The sequence below is a fragment of the Pempheris klunzingeri genome, chromosome 7 (genome assembly GCF_042242105.1).
Source record: "Pempheris klunzingeri isolate RE-2024b chromosome 7, fPemKlu1.hap1, whole genome shotgun sequence".
NCBI lineage: Eukaryota > Metazoa > Chordata > Actinopteri > Acropomatiformes > Pempheridae > Pempheris > Pempheris klunzingeri.
The window spans coordinates 4,762,432-4,783,587 of NC_092018.1; the positions used below are offsets into that span (position 1 = coordinate 4,762,432).

The following is a 21,156-nucleotide window of genomic DNA, read 5'->3' on the forward strand; positions in this document are numbered from 1 at the left end:
AAGGAAATTATAGAAGCAGGAGAGTTACAGCTCAAAAATGACAAATAAGAAAAAAAAGAATGGAAGCGGGCCCGTCTCTTTCCTCTGGGGTCAAAATTATTTTCAGCTGCTCTGACTGCAGGGATTTACATTAACCCTAACTGCTCCACTTCCTGCTTGGCACCATTGCACACACCGAATGGCCTCGTAAAATGCCAAGGGTGCCCTGAAACAAAAAACTCTGACACATCATTTTCCAGCCTTCCCCAACCCCCTCCAGTCCCAAGCAGTTTCCGTTTGTTGTGATTGAGAGCAGGTGGGCTTGCCCTGTCCCATTCAAGTGTGTTGTTCATGTGCTGCTGACTTTCCCCATGTAGTACGGGAGTGATGAGTGCCAGCCTGAATGCCCCTCTGTGAGTGTCAAAGTGTTAACACCGTCTCCCTTTTGCTGAGAACTACAGCACACCAGCCAGATGCACAAGTGCTCATTTCTGTCTGCAGCATCTTCTGCAGCTGGTGGGACCTGCAGCTCATCCCACGGGGGCCTGAGAGGTGTAGTCACCCCAGCCACAGATATACATCTTGGGCCCCAGTTTTTGGTTGCAGTTCCAGGTGTTTGGTTTGGAGCAGGACCGCAGCCCTGTGGTTTACTGGCTGCTTGCACTGAAAACCTACATGTCCCACATGCACTGCAGAGGGAGGCTACAGTAACCTCAACTATTCTCCTGCCACTGTCTGTCTGGACTCTGATGGCTCTGACAGAGACTGCTTAAGGCAGCCACATGACAAAAAACATCACAGATAGATGTTGAAGTAAAAAACGACGCTAACAATCCAGTCATGACCCTCACTGTATGGGTTTTTAATATAACTTTTCAGTTTTAATACAGCCAGATCTTAGTCGTAATGTGTTTTATGTTCAGTTGCGTTCATCCAAAACAAAACAAAAAAGGAAGAAAGAAAAAATATTTCTCATCACCGGCACAGCTCCAGTGATTTCAGAGGAACCTCAGAGGAGAAGCAGCAGCAGCAGGAGCCCATAATTCACTTGGAACAAAAACAGTGCGTAATGCGCCGTCGCCTTGAGCGCGCATTGTCCTGTGTGGTGAGAGGCTGGAACAGGGCAGGGAAGCACTGAGCCAGCAGGCTGAGCTCTTAGAAGACCCGAGGAGACTATAAAAGTGCTCTCATGCCCGCTGCAGCAAAGGCTCGACTCGATACGCGCACAGACAGACGGAGGCAGGCAGAGCAGACAGACAGAGGACAGAGGACAACACACACACACACACACACACACACACACACTTTACAACACACATGCTTTATTCTGTGTCATAGGTAGAGACTAACGAGCAGCCGGAGTTCATGCGGCGGCATCTTTCTTTAGTTCACTCAGGATTTTAGAACAAACTCACTATTCTACAGATAAACCAGCGTCTCTGGCTTTTTCTGAACTTTACCGCACACAAGTGCGTGTTTGCTACTTTAGTGACGAGGATGCGCGTCTTCTCCAGCAGACCCGCTGCTGTTTGACACATTTCTCCCCCCCACCCTCACACCCCCTCCGAGCTGGATTCACCAAGCGGTGTGCTTTCTAACCGGGGGAAGTTTGGCTCATTGAAACTTTTCTGGCCGTACTTTTGATGCCACGGAAATGGGACCGCGCCAACGGGAGAGCGTGTCCGCGCTGTGCAGGAGAAGCTTGCTCTGGACCGTGCTGATCCTCTGGCTGACCACGGTTGTTGGCGGGACCTGGAAGACTGGACTTTACAAAACCTACTCAGCCGGGACGCAGACAGCAGCCTCTCACACCTCAGTCTATCAGAAAAGGTAAAGAAGTGATATGAATACACCACCTGGACCTGCTCTACTGTCTGTTAACCCACAAGTTTGTCTTGATACATGCACATAATAACCTTTTTCCCCTCTGCAGGCTTTCTAAAACCTTTTAGCTCCACTTTTTGTGTCCTCTTGTCAGTGCATGACTGCAGAGCTACTCCCATCTCCATCCATCTACCAGGTCCTATTGTCTTCCTGACAGTTGGTTTCCTTTTTCCTGTGCTGGCAGCACACATTGCTCTGTTGACTCCCATCCTCATTGTTGTCCCGGCTCACCCACCTTCTCCGTGGGTCTCTGTGTGCTCTCTATCCCTGCGGCAGGAGACGGTGGAGCAGCAGCAACATCTGCTCCGTCTCAGCTGTCAGGGAGCCCCTCAAAGCGTTTAGTCCTCAGATCTGTCCACATAAAACCTGCTCCTCTGTGGATCCCAGTGGCGAAGACAGGATGCATCTTGAATAAGTGTTACAGACAGCGAATGAGGGGGCGATGATTTTTATGTCTGTAATAAAGTGCATAAGATTGATAGCTGAAGAAAAGGTCACTGGATAAAAAGGAGGATGAGATGTTTCATGCAGTGATTGATTGTGTAACAGCAGAGTTGTTGACGCGGGTGTTTCTGAAGGAGATCCTCTAGACTAAACACACTTGGAGGAGCTCTAACCAGCTCTGCTTCCCTTCTGGGCAGAGTTTACCTCCGAGACAAGCCAGTGCTTCATGATGAGAGGACGCTTCCCATCCTACAAATATTTATGCTGTCAGGTTGTGAGTGTGCGGGCCGAACATGGCCGGAGGCTGAAACCCCTTCTCCCTGATCAGGCCCTCTTCTTCTGGGTGTGTCCAGGTGGCCTTCAGCGCTCCGCTGGCTCAGCTCCCTGCTCACCCCCCCTGTCGCTCACGGCCAGAGGTTTTGTGGACATGTTTACTAAACACAAGCAGCTGGGACTCCACCACATCTGTGCTTGTTCAGGGAGTTTATAGTTGCTGCTGTTTGTAAGTGGCAATGGAGGAGTGACAGGATAGATGGAGAGGAAGCCGTCGGTGGTGGTGGTGGTGTGAGGCAGCCACCCTGGAGAGGTCAGAGAGTTTGAGGCGGCATGAGCCTCAAGTCCACTGCTGTGTGGCTCTGATCCGTCAGAGCAGCAGTTTATGGTGTGTGGACAAAGCCAAACAGTGGCAGTGAGATTACAGAGCACAGAGGGCCCTCTGAGGGGCATCAGAAACCTGACAGTCAATGACAAATTCCAGGAACTTCAAAGGAAGTAAATATTAATTTTAGACTTGGAACCTGCCTGTGACAGGAACAACTTGTGTAAGAATGTCCTCCTGTACTGGCTCTGTCTTCACACAGTGATTACCCAAATCAAAGGGGATTAACGACTCTTGAGTAATTTCTTGACTGGTGCTGGTGCTCTGCAGAGGAGCTGATAAAGTGTTCATTCACCTTTAGCGTCTATATGAGCTCAGTACACTGAGGGGTTACGGAGGAAGCTGCTTCTTTATTTCTTGTCTCGCCCACTTCTTTATCCTCCCTCCGAGGACTTGTCATGGTCTGACAGGCAGTCTGAACCCTGTGGCCGCCCTCATTCCTCACACATCTTAACCATATTTACGTTTTCTTTAAGCATGGGAATGAAGATGACAGAGATTCCAGTAGGCTGAGCTCTTTGTGGCTTAAAGCACATCGGCTTTAGATTTGACCAATCAAGGAACTTTAGGTAATGTATGTAAAGTGTTTGTGGATGTTAGGAGGCGGTCTCCAAACGCACAGATCCATTAATAAAGAGTGGTGGCTGATACTGTCATCAGGATTACTCTCAAGGAATGAGATAATAACATGAATCAGCAATTATTTTGATCAACTGTATGAGTCACTGTCTAAGCAACAAATACAGAAAACTGATGATTTTATCTTCCCAAATGTTAAGATTTGCTGTTTTTCACTATTAGTAACGAAATATCTTAGTTTTTGGACTTTTCTGCTGCACAAAACAAGACAAGTCAAGACATGCTGGGCTCTTGGGAAACAGAAGTGGGCATTTTTCACCAAGATTAATCAAAAAAATAATGAACAGATTAATTGTTAGTGGCAGCTGTTGCCTCAGTCCTTCACTCTTCGATAGTTGTAAATTGAGTCTCTTTGCGTTTTGGACTGTTGCTTGGACAGAAAAAGGCATGTTAAGATGTCACTCTGGGCTGTGTGATACTGTGATGGCCATTTTCACATTTCATTTTATAAACTGAATGATTGAACTAAGACAATAGAAAAGCTGCACACTGTACACTGCTGGTCACCCATTCACAGGGTCAGTGTCACATTCATGGCCAGCGGAGCAGCTCAGCTCCACCTGATGGATCATTCATGATGTGTGATCAGGCCCTATGGAGCCATAGGCGCGTTATAAGTTGAGTGGAATTCCCTTTTCTCCTCCAGCCTCAACCACTTAAAGATGCATGCACCCGTTACACAGAGACACACTCAAAGCTCACAGGTGTCCACGCCTGAAAGCTGGAAACGGACTAAGACAAATGAGAGTTTTCCTTGTTTTCCTGAGGCTGCTGTGAAGAGTCACTTAGCCCTGACCTTGAAGGCCTCACTGTGGTGCTTTGAAGATCTTCACACGGAAAACACACAGGAGCTTTGAACCTGCAATAAGATAGTCTTGATATGGTCTATTATCATATCATTTAGTAATTCCCTTTTGTCAGTTGGACATTTTGTTTTCTAGTACAGTTTCTCTTACACTCTGGTTCTTTCAATTTTTTCCAGATGCTGCATATTATGACTCCAGGAATGTTGCATCCCCCTCTCTTTATTAATTTCACAATGACTCTATTTCTCTCTTTTTGTCATTTGTTGTAGCACCCCATCTATCTTATGCCTCCTCTGTATCCCGTGGGACCAACAGTGCTTCATAATTGTCTTTCCGTCCAGCTCTCTATTCCCATCGGAAGCTCCCTTGTGTGACCCTTGTGATAAAATGACCTTTGTCTGCTCTCCTCTCATCTGGCCGTTTGCCACATCTGTCTTTTGTCCTTTGTTTTGCAATGGATTTTTCCCACAGACAGAAATCTAGAGAATTTCCTTTAGATTTCTATCCACGCTGCTTTTCAAACATATCTTTTAGTGCTGGGCCTTCCTCCTCCCACAGTGCGTGAATGGACGGGTGGATGGAGAGGGAGTCGGTTCACACGGCTTAACTCCCAGCCTCCTCCTCCTCCTCCCTGCACTGCAGAAAGTGCACCAACTCGGTAGTGTTATCATGAAAGATGCAGACTGCATAGCGTACAAGGCGAAATGAGGGCAGGCGCAGTAACTAGAATACAGAATATAAGCCTTTTTGACAAGTTCATGAGCTCTCTGTCAGCATTTGCATTCATTTACAGTTCAGGACGTTTTTGTTTCCCTCCGATATTTTACTGTCTTGGTGTCTGCAGCATTCGGGAACAGATGGGCCAAAGCTGTGAGTTTTCTGTCTGTTAAAGATTGGGGATTTCTTTTTTAACCATTAGCTGTGGCTGTGTGCGACTGTGAGAGATGGTAGATGATTTATTTAGCTTGGGCTCAGCATTCAGAGTGTGCCATGTTTGCTTAGAGACCCGATACTCACCGAGGGCCTGCTTGGTGCTTTTGCCAGTGAAACAGCATGGTGCTGGTGGGTTTCACACTTCGTAACGCAGAAGTGCCGCCAGTAAGAGGAAGGTGTTGACTATGAAACATTTCAGAGTGAAAGCCCAAGTGCACCAAGCACCTGTGTCCCTTTATGAATAAAGCCAGACAACATTCAATGGGCCATTGTGTAGTGGTTCTCAGCAACAAAATGAGGGAAATTATTTGCTGTAGGCCTTATAAGTTAAACGGATTTTATTATTTACATTCCAGAGGAGATAATCATATTACTTGTACCGAGTTAATACAATTATCTTTAGGCATCAAAGGAGTATATCCTCATATCTTCATCCTCTCTGCAGTGGAGAAAGGATTATTCTTGCTGCCTTGTACGATTACGCATTGTGTTAATCAGTTTTAGCAAGCTATGTAGGTGATGCAGGTATTGGTTTCAAGCCATTTGGGAATTTTTTTATCTGTTATGCCAACTGCTTTTGTTATTTCATTCACTCAAGCAGCAGCGGTTGGCATTTCCTCCTTGGTAATTGCATAAGTGCATTGCAAAGAGAGACGGAGAGACCATAAAACCTCCCCCCACTTCCCTCCTCGTACCCCCTGGTGACAATCATAGCTGTTCCCAGGTGAAATCTCCTCTCATCAGCCTGGGAAAGTCAGATGTTTATCTGCTGGGTCTGGAGGATAAGTGGTGGGGAGGAGTTAGGGTTAGTGCGCCCTCCCCTTACTCCCAGCTCTACCTGACCACAGCTCCTTCAATGTCTGAAATTTTCCACCGATGATTAGAGCAATTTTTTCTGGACAAGGGAAAGCAATCATGGAGTAATCATATAGATCCGTGTTCGTTTTTGTAGCTTCATGGATGTTACATCAATGGTGGGCCTGTATTTAAATAACATGTGTGGCAGATGAAATCCCTGCTCGCTTTACTTGAGAAGTTCAAGATTAATTGAAAGTGTGTCTTACTTTTGCACAGTTCGGAATATGTTGTCTCAGTCTCAAGCATTTAACATTTGTAACTTTGTGTGACTTTTTGCAAAATCCAGCAAAGAATAAAAAGTATTAACATTATTTTATGGGCTAAATGTTTATTACATGAATGGAAAAAAATGGAGAGCAATCAATGATCGTCATATTAAAAAGACATTTCTGTGAAGTGCTGCATTAGAGGTGCTCCTGCTCGCTGGTTCAGGTCTGTGTATGCGGCCACCACAACATGTGGGGATTGTTAATGGGAGCTGGTCCAGGGCTGCTTCGCATCCTCCGCCTTTGGCAGTTTCCTTTAGTGTAAACTGTCTCTCACACACACAAGCATATGGTCTCACATATTGACAAACAGACTTTGGTGGGAACGTCACCCCCCCTCCACGCTTGCAAACATGTTGGCAGCAGAACACACAAAGTGTAGTTTTGTGCTTCGAGCCGCCCAACCTCCTTTTTTGGTTTCTATATGGAGCTCTGTCTCTATACATCTATTGACTGGGTAAACACAGGCCATAGTAATTGTTTTCCTTGTTTTCTTGCCCAGCCACAGCCATTTGAAGGTAATCAGGGTGTTTGTGCACTTCATTGTTAATAAAGTAATAGTAAAATATGGTAGCTCAAATGTTTTTCATACATTAAAGGCGAGTACCCACCCTTCAGTGTTGTCTTGATTTAGTAAGCAGAGGAATGAGATGAAGCTGGCCTCTCAAGCTAAAGTTTTTTCATTGCTCCTGCGCCATCAGGAGCAGATATCTACTCGCCTGTTACATAATTTGATGCTTTTAGCCTAATGGTGGCATCGAGCGCTTTAACTGGAGCCTTTTTCTGGGTGAAAATCTTTCATTTTGCTTCAGAAAGACAAAAAAACTTGAATGTAAAAGCAAGTACACTTGACTCTCTACTTGACTCTCCAAGTGATCATATTTTCACTATCAGATCTCAACCTCTGACCTTTACATGGGTCACCCCCCCCCCTAGCAGGCCTCAGTGAATCCTGATGATGTCGTATAAAGTCTCTCCAGGAAGGGAGAGGATATGTGACCCAGGATCAACCCGAGTTGAAAAACTCTAATCTCCGCATGGGACCTCGTCCTCTGCTTTATTCCCCCCTGAAGGAGAGCCAAATGCAAACATCTGTGCATTGATAGAGGAGAGACTACAAATACAGCCCACAATGCACTCCTGCAAATCTCGTGGCTGATTAAAACCGTGTAAACACCATAAAGAAGGTTCAAAACAAAAGGGTGGGGGAAGGGAGGGAAGAAGACAACAGTGTACTGAATGAGCCTGCGTGGCTAATTTCCCTTTGTGAGTCCACCTCAGCGTGAGTGCGCTTGCTTGAAGGTGTTTTGAAAATATTCGCTGTTCTTCCTTTAATTATTTACTTTGAAAATAGAATTTTCTTCTGTATCTGAAAATAATAACTTCTGTTTTATTCTGCACTTTGCATTTGTGGCTTTCACTCATTCTGTTTCTCCCTTCAGGAACTGGTGTCCCCACACAGTCACCAAGACAGTGACTTGCCAGGTGCAGAATGGGACAATCCTCCAGCGGGTCTACCAGACATGCCGCTGGCCACAGGGATGCACAGGGGGCAGGTGAGAAGGCCAGGGGAGCTTACCTCACTTAAACCAGGCTTAACACAACTCTTGGACTGTTTGTGTTAGTTGGTTGTGCAGTTTATTAGTAGAAAGTCAGTTTCAAAATTAAAGTTTTATTGTCATTCTTCTTGGACTCACAGGGTTTTTCTGTTTCATCTTTTGTCACTGCGGTTCACGACATGTTCACGTTGTTTTGTTTATACTGTTCTCACCACAAGCAAGTCGGAAAAAACATTCCCATCACATCCGATTTGTTTCGAGTCGTCTGAGATAACAGGAATTCTTCTGTATCCTCCTCCAAAAACTACAGATCACTGACAGTTATATCAGCAGTGTGTTTGTGTCTGGTTTTCTTGACTGACAGTGAAATCTATTGTAAGATGAACCACTTTCTCCACCTAAAATCATTCACAATAGATCAAAATTCAATGCAGCTGCACCACATTGCGTTCTGAGTACGGAGCACCTGAACATTTTCAAACCACCTCTTCCAGGGCAAAGACAAAAGGCATTCTGGGAAATGAAGGAAAGAAGAAAATGTGAATTATGGAGGTTTAGTAGAATTTGAAAAACACAAAATCATCAAAAATAATCTGAGCAACTCACTGAATAAACACATAAGAGATAATGGTTAACGTCAGGGTCCCGCATCGCCCCAGTTGGGTTTGTTTTGCAATAGTTACAGCTGAACATTATCCCATGTATTACACAGAGAGAGCAGGTTATCAGAGTCACTCTGCTTCCACAGACAGCTGTTATTACCTGTGTCTACATGACAGCTGTACATTTTGTGTGTGTGTGTGTGTGTTTTCTAGCTACAGGACTGTGGTCAGGCCTTCCTATAAAGTGGTGTACCGCACTGTGACCTCTCTGGAGTGGAAATGCTGTCCAGGATTCAGCGGTGCTGCCTGTGAAGAAGGTCAGTCAAGACAGAAGCACTCACGGACAGATGCACACTTATCATACAGTTATACAGCAGCTGATGGAAATGACAGTTTGGGTCAGCGTCACGATCAGCATCACAAGAACTACCTTAGAGAGACTTAGAGAGTTTAACTGCTGTCAGTTTTCTCTTTCTTTCTTATCAGCTCCTTTCCTGTACCCGCCACTCTGTTTCCTCTGTGTATCATTCTTTATCTCTTCCTCATTTATCACCATCTGCACCCCTCTGTTTTGCATCGCTGTCTCGTATGTGTCTGACTTCCAACGCACGTGTACGAGTTATACTTTAAAACAGGAGTGATTTCCATTAGGCTTACATAAGTCTGCTTCTGTCTTCTAAATGAAGTTAAGAAGTTAAGAAATAAGATCCCTCAGCCTGCCGAGAGTGAGTCAGATTCCTGCTCTTTATTAATCAGTTTTAATGTGTTCGGCGTAAGAGTCATTGTACTACGTAAGGCTTGATTCTTTTGTGTGGTTTTCAGTTTTATGGTCCAGCTGGAACCGAGTCTTCATCCTCTTAAACTGCCATGCTAGCTCTGCTGTTTTCATTTTTTGACTACAGTAGCTGCCCACCACACACACACATACACACACACACACACACACCCACACACACGCTCCCTGCGTATAATGACTTCCCCTGGCACTGGCCCCCGTGTCTCTGCAGTCTGGGGAGAAGGGTGGAGCGTCTGTTTTTGCCGGGACCCAGGACTTGACTGGGTGTAACATAAATTTCAGGCTTTTGACACAAAGGACAATAAATGTTTACAGTGGTTAAAGTGGTCACTTTTTTGTGGTGCTGAAAGCAGGGAGCTGCTTTTCTCTTTTATGCTCCCACTCCCAGGTGAGCTAAGAACAGCTCACAGCCCCCCCAGTGGCCTGTAGTCTGCAGGAGACATTTCTCCACTTTTCCTGCTTGCTTGGACACGGCACACATCAAAACTGTCAAAGTGTCATGCTCGTTTTAAACCTTCCCCACTCTCAAAGTCAAAAAACACATTTGCATTCAGACAACTCAGACTTTACTTAACAAAAGCGGAGGCACACACAGTCAAACAGGGAGGAAATTATCCAATTAAGTTGTTGCCGGAGGAGATTCCCCTCCGGTTGTCATGGCAGTAGGGGGCTGTTGAGCCAGCAGGGATGCTGGGATTAGCCACTTATCTGAGCGTCGTTACGGGTGGCTCAGATCACAGGCGGCGCTGAGTGGAAGTGACAGGTCCCATTCACAGGGCCTTTACTCTTCGGCACCATGGATGCTATCCAGGGCCACCGGCGCTTTGTTCTGCTCCTGCAGTGTGAGCAGAACCTCTTGCCAGTGCAGAACCTGATACCCCGCTGATGTCCGCCTCATACGCTGCTTTAAGGAGAAATAAAAGCTTGCCACACGGGCAAAGCTGGAGACCGGATTGTGCTAAATTCTGTTGCCATAGTGTTGCCAAGTGAAATTAAAGCTGCACTCGTAGTTCAGTGGGTGCAAGTTTCAAATCCAGGCTCTTAGTACCTGTGTGTGGCTCCATCTGCAAATCTCAAACATTTCTTTGTGGATTTGCAGACAGCTGTGAGAGCTTGTTTGACCTTGGTTCAGGCTGAAAAAAAAGGCACAGTAAACAAAGCACCTCTGTTATATAAAAGACCAAACAGATATCTCTAACACTGCACTTTTCAAAATCTACCGTCTAGGTCAGACATTGAAGACATATTGCTTTTGATCTCATAAATCTCATAAATAGCCAAAACCGGATGCATCTATCTTTAAAGACCTCTTTTGGAGGTTCAGTATTCTTATATACCTTTGCTCCCATCATCCCCTTTCCTCTGCTTGTCTGCTTTTCACAGACTGTGGAAAATGTGTATGATCCGCTCATTTACTCTCGCTGCACTGCTTTATACTTCACCGTTCTCTCACCGGGCCACCCCAAAAGCCTCTGGCCACGTCTGACTCCCAAGGCTGGTCTGCATTACAGCAGATCTCAGCAATGTCCATACCACCAGGACTCTGGGGCTGGGGCTGCCTTAAGGTGCAAGAGAGGAAAGGAAGTGTGCTATAAGCCGAGAGCACGGCCACTGATACGGTTATTTTCCAAATGGAGATGAGAGAGTTGTTTTCTCTTGTGTCCCTCCGTTCTCACTCCTCTGTCTGCCAGCCGATTGGTCAACATACGTAAATCAACGAGTCCAGTCTGAAGCAAAGATAACGTGTCTCTGTTTAAGTCTTGGATTGTGTGTTTCCAAAAGAAAAGCAGCAGAGCGTGGAGATAAATGAGAGAACATTATGAGAAGAGTTCATGGCATGCTGTCATCCAGTCCAGTGAGCAGTTTTTGACCTATCACGTTCAAACCGAGGGCTCCAAAAGCAAAACATTACATCACACCCAGGCTGATAAACAAACTTTCTCCATCGGAGTCCAAGCAGAGTAAGATAACACTGCATCGGACAGGCACCTTTCACATTTGCTCTCCTTTTCTTATTTCCTCACCCCGACCTCAAGACTTGGCTGGAATTCCAGGCCAGTGGTGTAATTACTGTGTCCTAATTGTTTTCTATGAGGTTTGGGAGATATTGTCTTACTTCTGGACCTGGAACACAATGGTCTTTATCTCTGATTGAGCCTGAGAAAAAAAAAGGCTAAGCATTTGCAGATGGAGGCACTTTCATAGCCTGCCAGAAACAGGGATTTAATGTATGCCTAGTTGGCTTTGGCATTCCAAGTAAGTAAATGCTTGTTTTCAGATGGGATATCCCAGCCCATGCTACATCACACACAAATATCAAAATTATACCTAATTTAGAGGCAATTTTGTGATATGAAAATATCAAATGTAACCCATAAAAGCAACATTATTACATTAAAGCCTGTTCTCAAAGGCTCTATCCCATAGGGGTTGCATCAGTGTCAATATACACTACATTAAATCAAAGAAGGATGATTGCACACTCAGCAGTTGTGGAACTCTGTAAAATTCATAGATATTTTGGACTTTAGCACTTTTATCTGCTAATTTTGATGGAGCCTTAAAAGTGTGAAGATGACAGCAGTTGATATCCTGCTCGTGGTTTGATTTATGGGGGACAGCACTTAAAAGAAATATGGCTGCAGCTTATCGCAGGAGGGGGCCACCATTCTGCAAAACATATGGGGGAATGTAGACTTGAATTAGCACGGCTGTCAGTGCTCTGCCGGGGGGAAGGGGGTCCCCATCAAGCCGTATCTTGCAGCCAAGCGGAGGCTGTGGTTTTTGGGTCACAATTACGGTATGGCTGGGAGGCGTGCTGTCTGAAATAAGCCACAGAAATGTAATCTGTGTTTTCACAGCTCAGCGCAGCTTATCACAGGCCTCCACGCTAAACCCTGCGCTTTAAACATCAGTCAGCTGCAGCTTGCCATTAGCAAAGGGAGAGTGGGAGTGCGTGGACGCCGGTATATGTGTCTGTCTGACTGCCAGAGTGAACGTGTGGGTGGGAGAGCGAGGTGTTGAGGATTTGTACAGTGAGAGATGCAGCTGTTCAGCGTGATTAGCTGCTTTAATGGCAGCAGGCTTTAGTAGCTGTGAGAGGAGCGACCCCAGCCTGAGGTCAGAGGGAAACAAGAGCAGGTGACCTCCACTCCCACTCCTCTTAGACCACACAAAGTCATTACACGGACAAAACATAGCCACCTTTTCACTCAGCCCTCCCCTTTTCTCTCTGGCACATTCCTGGATTCAGCTCTGTTCGCATCAGCAGGTGTTAAATATGTTATTCTCTCTTGCTTCAACTCATTCACAAAAAAACAGATTTATCGACAGATTTAGACGCACTCACTCACACATCCCGAGTATTTATGCAGTCATGAGAGGAGATCCACAAAGACACGTAAATCAGATACATACAGGGAGGCAGGCGGCAGCCAGCGAGCAGAAAAAGGCCACAGCAGCTGATATTCATGGTTATGTAAATGGCCAGCGCAGCACAAGTGCTGAGCCGAAATTGGAAGCAGCTGAAGTTACGGCGAACTGGGCTGAAGGCCCCAGATGAGATTAGACATGGAAGCGTCTAGCCCTTTCAGCCCACACTGCTCCGCTCAGGGGAATTGTCATTAAAGTCATTAATTAACAAACAACACCACTGAAAATACCGACTGGCCAAACTAAAATGAACTAAACTAAACAGTGGAGAGAAGTTTCTCTTCTTTCTGCTTCTGCCTGCCTTTCTTTCCACTCTGTCTTGCATCAAGTTTATGAAAAAATATACTTCACAGAGGGCTTCAGGTATTTAAATTGGAATATACACTAATAATTATGATAATATCATCATGACATTATTTTGAAATGTTCCATGCAAACCACATAGAGAGCACACACTGTACAGCACAAACCTTACAGCCTGTGGAATAATAATGATAGGGTCATAAGAACTGTAATTCTGTCTCCTATGCCTTGATGGTTTATGTTTGGCTTTAGTATTGTGATGCTGAAGGCAAAGACCGACACAGTCATTGTAGAATATCATTTTCTGGTACGACCAGGTTCTTTTAGTCTTATATACATTTTATTATTTGCTATCCTTTCTGTACACCAAGAACCACATTTGGTTTGATGCTTCATGCTCAATTTGCTTACCTGCATCTTCTGGTGTCTTCGTTCTTAAATCTAAAATAAATGGCAGTGAACGTCAAGAAATACAGATGCACAAATTTTTAGCTGAATCTTTTTTAAAGTTTCAAACATACTTAGCCTTGATTCTGAGTTAAGTTTTATGTATCTGGCTCCTGGACTGGAAATGCCTCTTCTGCTTACTGATTTATTTATTGTTTCCCAAGACTTCTCCCGGGAGTGCATTGAAAACTGTTTTTCCTGCTGTCAGAAAGAAATGAAGTGGGCCGAGTCAGCAGCGCAAAAAACTTTTAGGGATGAAAATAGACACACACCCACAAATACACACACACACACACACACACACCCACACACCATGGCAGCTGGAGTATTCTTCTGTCCCCAATAAAGCAGAGGCATTTCCCCTCACCCAGTAGTTTAAGTGGACTTGTGTGCTGACTGAGTGACCCACAAACAGACGTGCCCTTTACAGCCTGACTGATCACGCTATCACGAGCAGAGAGAAGAGAGACTCTCTTCCTGCCCGAGATAAAGCTAAGTGAACTTGTAACTTTTTATCATGTAGAAAGATAAAGAAAAGACCAAACCTTTAAAATCCTGCCCTTTTTAAATCTTCCTCAGTGGTGAAGGTGTGGGCTTTACCTCCTTTCTCTCATCTCTGATCCACTCAGCGACTGATGTCATTAAAGCTGCATTAACCCCGCCTGCCCCCTGCCCTTCAACATATCACCATCTCCCAGCTTGCAGGTATAGAGTGGCATGATGTAGGTAGTGTATAACACAGCACTACTGTCTTTAGGTAGGCTCTGAGAAGGTAATGAAGCATATTTGGCGTTTTGACGTCAGCACTGAGACAATGGCGGCATTGATGGAGTGGGTACGCTCTGGGTCCAGTTGGTTCTATACAGCTGTGATGAGTTCAGTGGACCAAAATGCTGTATACAGCCCACTGGGAAGACTGGGAATCTCTTTCACAACCCCAGACTCACTGCAGATCACCATCTGTCAACCAATTTGTCAGAATTCCAGTGCACATTCACTTTGATTCCACCTTTTTCTGTCTTGATCTTCGTTCTCCCTCTTTATTTATTTTCATAAAACTGTACAATGCGTTTTTTTCTTTACCACCTTTTGCTTTAACTTTCTCATTTATGACAGTCAAGACAAAACATATACTATGTACAGCGGTGCAGTGGTACAGCCCACATGCTCCAAGCTCTCCTCATAATATGAATACAAGTTACTGAACATCTTTTTTCACTTTGAAGACACGATTGATGATGAAATTCAGGGTTAAAGGAAGATTATTCCATTAATGGTTTGGCCAATGTGTCAAAAAGTGAAAAATGTGATGTATTCAGTTAGTTTGTTTCATATGATCAAACATCCAAAACCCAAAGATATTGAATTTAAATTAATATGAGACAATAAAAAACAGCAAATCTTCACATTTGAGAAACATAAGCCATCAGTGAATCAGCTTTTGCTAATTGATTTTCTCCCAATTGACCAAACATTTCAGCTTCTTCACAAATTCACTCTTTCATTCTCTTGCTCCTCTTTTTTCTATCAGTCTTTTGAGTCCCTGTAAAATCCAGTCATGCTTCCCTCTTACCCCTGTCTCATCCCCACTCCTGGTTATATCTACATTCTGCACCGCAAAAACACATAAAAATACAATGAAAACAGTTGCTTTTAGATGAAACACACTCTTGTACGCTGTACCAGTCTGCGGTTGTTTTACACTCCCAGTAGTCCTAATGATCTAGCTGCTTGTTTGTCACTGTTATGAGTTCATAAACATATGCAACACCACATAAGAGAAGGCTCCGTGGGTTGGGATTTTATGAAGCCGACCTTCAAACCTCCTTCACTCCCATGTATACTAAACCACAAGCAGACCACCACATCACAGAGATCTTGCTGTGGTGTGTTGTGGTGACATCATTTATGGCCTCTCATATCACAGACCTCCCAAACATCCCACCCCTCCGGGTCTGTCTCAGTTTCCCAGCCACTAAACGCTGCACTCTTGGACAACTTGTAGAATTTGAAGAAGTCGTTGCCCCCGACTGACTCTTGAGCTCTATTTTGAGCCGGTCTTTGCATATATTTCCATTTGCTCATGTGGTTGATTCGGTGCTCAGCAGGGATGAGGGGAGTGGTGCTGATGGTTGTGATTAGTTCTGGACTGAAGACGAGAGTGGAGAGGAGGTTTGGATGAACTGTACCAGCAGACGGCCTAATTAGAGACATTCCTGGTCGGCTGTCTGAGCTCAAACCTGACAGAGGAGCAGGCATTCCCCTTGAGGAGCCAATCGTCTTGACCAAAGATGAATGACCTCACTTGATTGGCCAGAGGAGGAAAGAGTGGAGGATAATAGAGCTTGCCTCTGGAGATCCAATGTCTTATTAAACTATTACTCTGCATCTTATATGTTGCCTGAATGTTTGCTTCACTCCATTGACTGTTGCATCATTCACTCTTTTGTTGTTTTGCACCAGGGATCAGGAGGGACACCATTTCATTCCTCTGTGTACTGTGATGTACTGCACTTTATACAGATGGAAGAAAACAATGTCCCTCTTATGTCTTGTCTTATGGAGGGTTGTCAGTGTTGACAATGGCTATCTCACAAGATCTGAACAAAACTGCAATAAGATATTGTAATGTTGACCATCCGGATGTTGAATTTATGGTACATGTAGGAGTATTTAGAATTACTGACACATCATACAAAGGGGCAAAATTATACAAATGCAGCAATAATAAATATACACCTGACACCAAAGTTGCCAAAACAAAACTGGTTTAAAACATTCATCATTACCCAACTTGCACTTAGATCCCGTGCCCCCTTCTATGAATGCCATAGTGTATGGTCCCATTTCTTATTTACTGTTTCTAATGCATTTTGTAAAGTACACTGAGTTGCCTCTTTGTATAAAATGTGCTATCACAGCATTCTTCAGTGCTGCAGTGTTTCACAGAAAGTGTGCAGGTTTCATGTGTGCAGAGTGCTGTTTACCCTGTACTAATAGAGCATGTAAGACATGCATCATTTAGGAAAGTCTCCTTTGCTGGAGAAAGCTGCATCGTCTGGGGTCATGTTTTTGGTGCTTCGCTTAATATCCGCACACAGATGGGCCTGCACACACATTCCTGTTCATTTGACAGCGCTGCACAGACCGTTTCAACTTGGCACGGCACTTTTACCATTTTCTTCCTTGCTTGGAGATGCACATGTTGTTGAGATCATCTCGGGGGCACAGACTGATGTGCAGATTGTTCAGGAAGTGTTGTATGCTTCACTGGTCCAGGTCCAGTTTTCGTGGCTGGAGGAAGAGGCTGTGGCAGTGCTGGTGTGGCTGGTGAACCAGTGTCAGGGGCTCAGAGCCAGGGAGGCCCAGCGGGGTGAGCTCATTAACAACAGGACGTACTCCTGAACCTCTAAACCCAGGCCTGCATTCCGCCCGCTCCGCTGCCCCCTGGGACTCATCCAGGGGGGGCTTTAACAGCCCTGATGTTTTGGTTGGACCCTTGCCACAGCCAGAGCTGAGCTGTGCATGACGACTCCCCACTCCCCCGCCTCAATCAGTACCATAAATACAGTCCAGCGAGGGTGTCTGTGTGTTCCTGCTTCCTCAGGTGTTTACGGCTCTCTCAGCTCACAGCCAGGGCCTGGCAGCAAACAAACACTAATGCTCACACACATGCAGGCATGTTAAAGCCACCAAAAGCACCTGCTCTCACAAGCACTGACACATATATCAAGTGTGTATTTACAGACAGACCCGTGACCCAGACTAAATTAAAGGTAAAGGGTCGTACAAACATGAAAAAAAGCAGTGAGCTGAGCTTGCTGAGTCGCTGTAATCAATAAGCTTGATACAGGACGCAGACACACATTCTATGTCTCTCTCTGTTCCTGCACGCAGACACTCTGTATATCAGTTGCACGTGTGCCTTTTGACAGATAGACTGACAGGGCAGTAAATCACGGCTACTGTGCCAGATTTAGAGCTCTATCCGCTCTGTCTGCTGCTATCACTGGCTGCTTGAGGGACAGAGGATGATGTCATGGCCCTTTTATTTCCGCTGGCTACCCTTCGCTTCGTCGTCTTAAAGGGCTCCGTCTCACCTGATGGGGACTGCATGTGGCCTCATGAAACCATGTCTGCTTTGTGCCTTGAGGAGACACCAGGGCTGACAGCCAAATAGGACAATCATCAAGCTCAAAATAACCAAACACACATCTTTGGTTATCCTGTGCTTCAATGCAAGTACCACTGTGTGTATTCATGTCAGTTTATGTGCGCTTGAGTGGCAGTGGAGGTAGTTTGTGTGTGTTATTGAAAAGAAGATTAGTGTACCTTTCATCTACTTGCTTCATGTTGTCTCCTCTATCAGGATAAATAGGCTGAACAGGCTATTTGAAGACATCTGCTTGAGCTTTGAAAAAACTTTAAAGTTACTGTGTGAAGACATTGCACGAGGCCATTTCACCATTTTCTGATATTTTTATTGAGCAACCAATTGTGCACCCCTGCATTGTAGAATGACAATAAATGAACCTTGTACCTTGTAAGGCAGTTTGGATTCACCATAACATTCACCAAATGACACATGCTTCTCATTTTACACATTACAGAACTAAAGAAAACAAGGAGGCAAAGTAAAGGTTTAGTTTCACTGTGATCGATGCTCACAGCGGTTACATGATTGTAGTTTTTCTCATTTGTATATATTGCCTGAATACTTATCTATCGAAGATTAGGTAAATGCTGATACTGATATGTCAGAAACCACAGTTGTACAGTTCAGAGGATCTGGTGCTGAACCACTGCCTGCACACAAATTGGCCTCTCTGAGCCTTTTTAAAATGGTTACCGTCTTTGGACTTCCCCCATCATTACATCCTATTTACAAAAGACCAAAAGGATTATTCTCAGTTAATGCGTTTTATATGAACCCTTCACTTTGCCTGTGTAAACCTAGCTACTCGAGTAAACAGAGCTCTATTGAAACAGAGTTACTAAATCTGTGGCCAGATGGGCTCTTGACCCCGAGACAAAGTGGAGAATTACAGTTTGTCCTGAAAGTCCAAGCTCAGTTCTCGCCCCCTCTCTCTTCCCTCTGGCCTCGCTCAGAGGGGGGGATAATCTATTCCCTCTTTCCTAGATGGAGAAAGAGATGAGTGTGTAAAATGAGAATGCCTGTACTAGTGAAAGGGTGGCACGGCTCCAGTGGGACACGTTTCTCCAAGTGCTGCCAGGTAGAAAAGGCAATAAGAGCGAGAATGGAAAACAGGACGTGTTTTTCCTCCTCTCTTGTTGTCACAAGCTGACACTTGCACTGAAACGGGATGGCACTGTTGTTTTAAGCAAGACGAAGGAGAAATATTATAAGGGACATGGAGAGAAAGGGAAATGGAGAGGTTTTCTTAACTGGAAAGGCTTGTTCATATTACCGTTAAAAGGACAAAGAACAGACTGAAGTAATAATCATGATGAGCATCATTCATACTTTCTCTACGAGCCATAACCACAATGTTCCTTTGAGGTAATTTATCTTTTCGAAATGTAACTGAACTTTAGAAGTAAAATTAGATTTGAGGCTCCCTTGTCTGTATGTGCTCTGTCTGTCTGACCCTCTCACAGTCTATGCACCGCTACCCAGTGGGTGTGGGTGGGTAGCCATAGGGACGCCAACGGGGTGAAAGGGCAGAGAATTGAGGGGTGCAGGGTTTGTGCTTTCCTGTAGAATAATGGCAAGTATTGTTCCTCAAGTGGCAGCAGTATATCAAGACTATCACGGGACATTGCTTGACATACTCATTATGTGTCCGTCTTAAATTTCTGAGACACTTCAGAGCTGTATGTTGTGAGATGGTCATGCTAAGGCAGTACAATATGTCCCTTTTAGCGCCTGAGTATCAGTAAATCAAAAGCCAGAGAGAGAGCACCGGGCAAGTGCCTCAGCATTTAGGAAGATGATTGACTAGCAGGGAGAATTGAAGGCACTTTGTCTTGTGTTCTTTCTTCTTTAGTGTTGTGGTCTAACTGTCCCTTGTTCCCCTGTTTTCTCTTCATCCACACTGTCAGACTGTAAACCGTCGCCAGCATGGATCCCTGCCAGAGATACAGAGACTCCAGAGGTCATTATGAGTGACAGTTAAATCTCAGCCTATTACTCTAACTGTTGATGTGTAATTGTGATGGAGGCCTTACACACTCCCTGATCCGCACAGGGACAGGAGAGGTCACGCTGGGAGATGAATTATGAACACACATCAGGGTCATTCATCCATCAGGGCAGCTCTTTTCGCCAAACTGGAATTCCTTTCCCCTGGCTGCACCTGACAGTGCAGAAACCTTAGCCCGAGCCATCGTCAGTTCACTTTTTGTTCCAAAAGTGCAGCTGAGTTTGCTGGAGCTTCTCAGGAGGCTCTCTGTCAAGACCGAGGCAGCTTCTGTCAGCAGCAAGCAGCCGCCCTCCACTCTGGAAGTGCCTGAAGGATCGATCTGAGGGGCCGTGCAGCGAGACGGGTGGAGCGTGGATGGCTATCATCAGCAGTTTGGCTCACTTCTTCTACTAATATTGTTGGAATAAAAGCTGGAGTAGAATTGTTGATGAAAGGTGTAGGTGTTGAAAGGAAATGGCAAAATGTGGTACAGTGTGTGCAGATGGAACGGCAATAGGGACACATTGGTCAAAGAATGGGCGGCCATTTAAAAGGTTCCCCAGAGATGTGTTTAGATGAACGCCAGGAAGTCATCCATGACGCCCCAAGTCACAAAATCTAAACATGACCGAACCTTTTTGGGAAGTTATGGAGCACAAAGTTTATATATGTCTGAGTCATCTGTTTTGCAGAATGTTTCAGTATCCCACATACAGTTTGGGGCTTGTATGAGAAGAAGAGACGGCAATGCTGCAGTCAACTGTGTTGATACATGCAGCAACAAAGCACGTGACTTTGACACGGGATACTTTTGTGATCCTCTTTCCCACCAATAGTCAACTTCTAACTTCCCACCTATCTTGCCACAGTGTGAATGAGGTCTGCGGTTGCTCAAAGCTCTGACTCAGAGCTGTAGTCTGCATGAATTATGATGAGTCTTTGCAGTCTTTCAGTTTACTACTACACAGAAACAGGGAGGTCAACTTTAGTGCTAAAACAGTATAAAACTGCTTGTTGTTATCATGGCACCGCAAGGTGATGTCATGTGTATTTCTGGAGCTTTTATAACGCTTTAAAGTGAAATACTTTTTTATAGGAGTGTATAGTTTGATATAGATGGGTGTGTAATGGGTTTTAAAGCCCTGAATTGTCGCTTGTCAATTGTGATATTTACAGCTTTCAGAAGTGGTTAAACACAGCAGATGAAACAGAAACAGTCCACTGCGTCAGCACAATTAGCCCTCATGTTTGGTGTGTAGATGGTCAAACTTAATCTCTCATTAGTGACTTTTACGAATCAATTAAAACACGATAAATAGCAGGGGATTGCGGGTGCATAAATGGATTAAGAGCTCCTGAGAGGTGCCACTGATGTTTTTTGGTTCACCACTGCGTCTTGACATCTTT

At 44.9% G+C, this 21,156-nt stretch overlaps 1 protein-coding gene across 1 annotated transcript in view; it reads left to right on the plus strand.

Annotated features, from left to right (window-relative positions):
- The first annotated feature begins 1,633 nt into the window (after nt 1-1,633).
- Nucleotides 1,634-21,156, plus strand: part of emid1 (EMI domain containing 1) — a 48,841-nt gene continuing 29,318 nt past the window's right edge. Inside the window, exons 1-3 of the mRNA XM_070834530.1 lie at nt 1,634-1,809; nt 7,910-8,023; nt 8,842-8,945. Coding sequence (XP_070690631.1) covers nt 1,634-1,809; nt 7,910-8,023; nt 8,842-8,945 — 394 coding nt within the window. The remainder of the gene's footprint in view (nt 1,810-7,909; nt 8,024-8,841; nt 8,946-21,156) is intronic.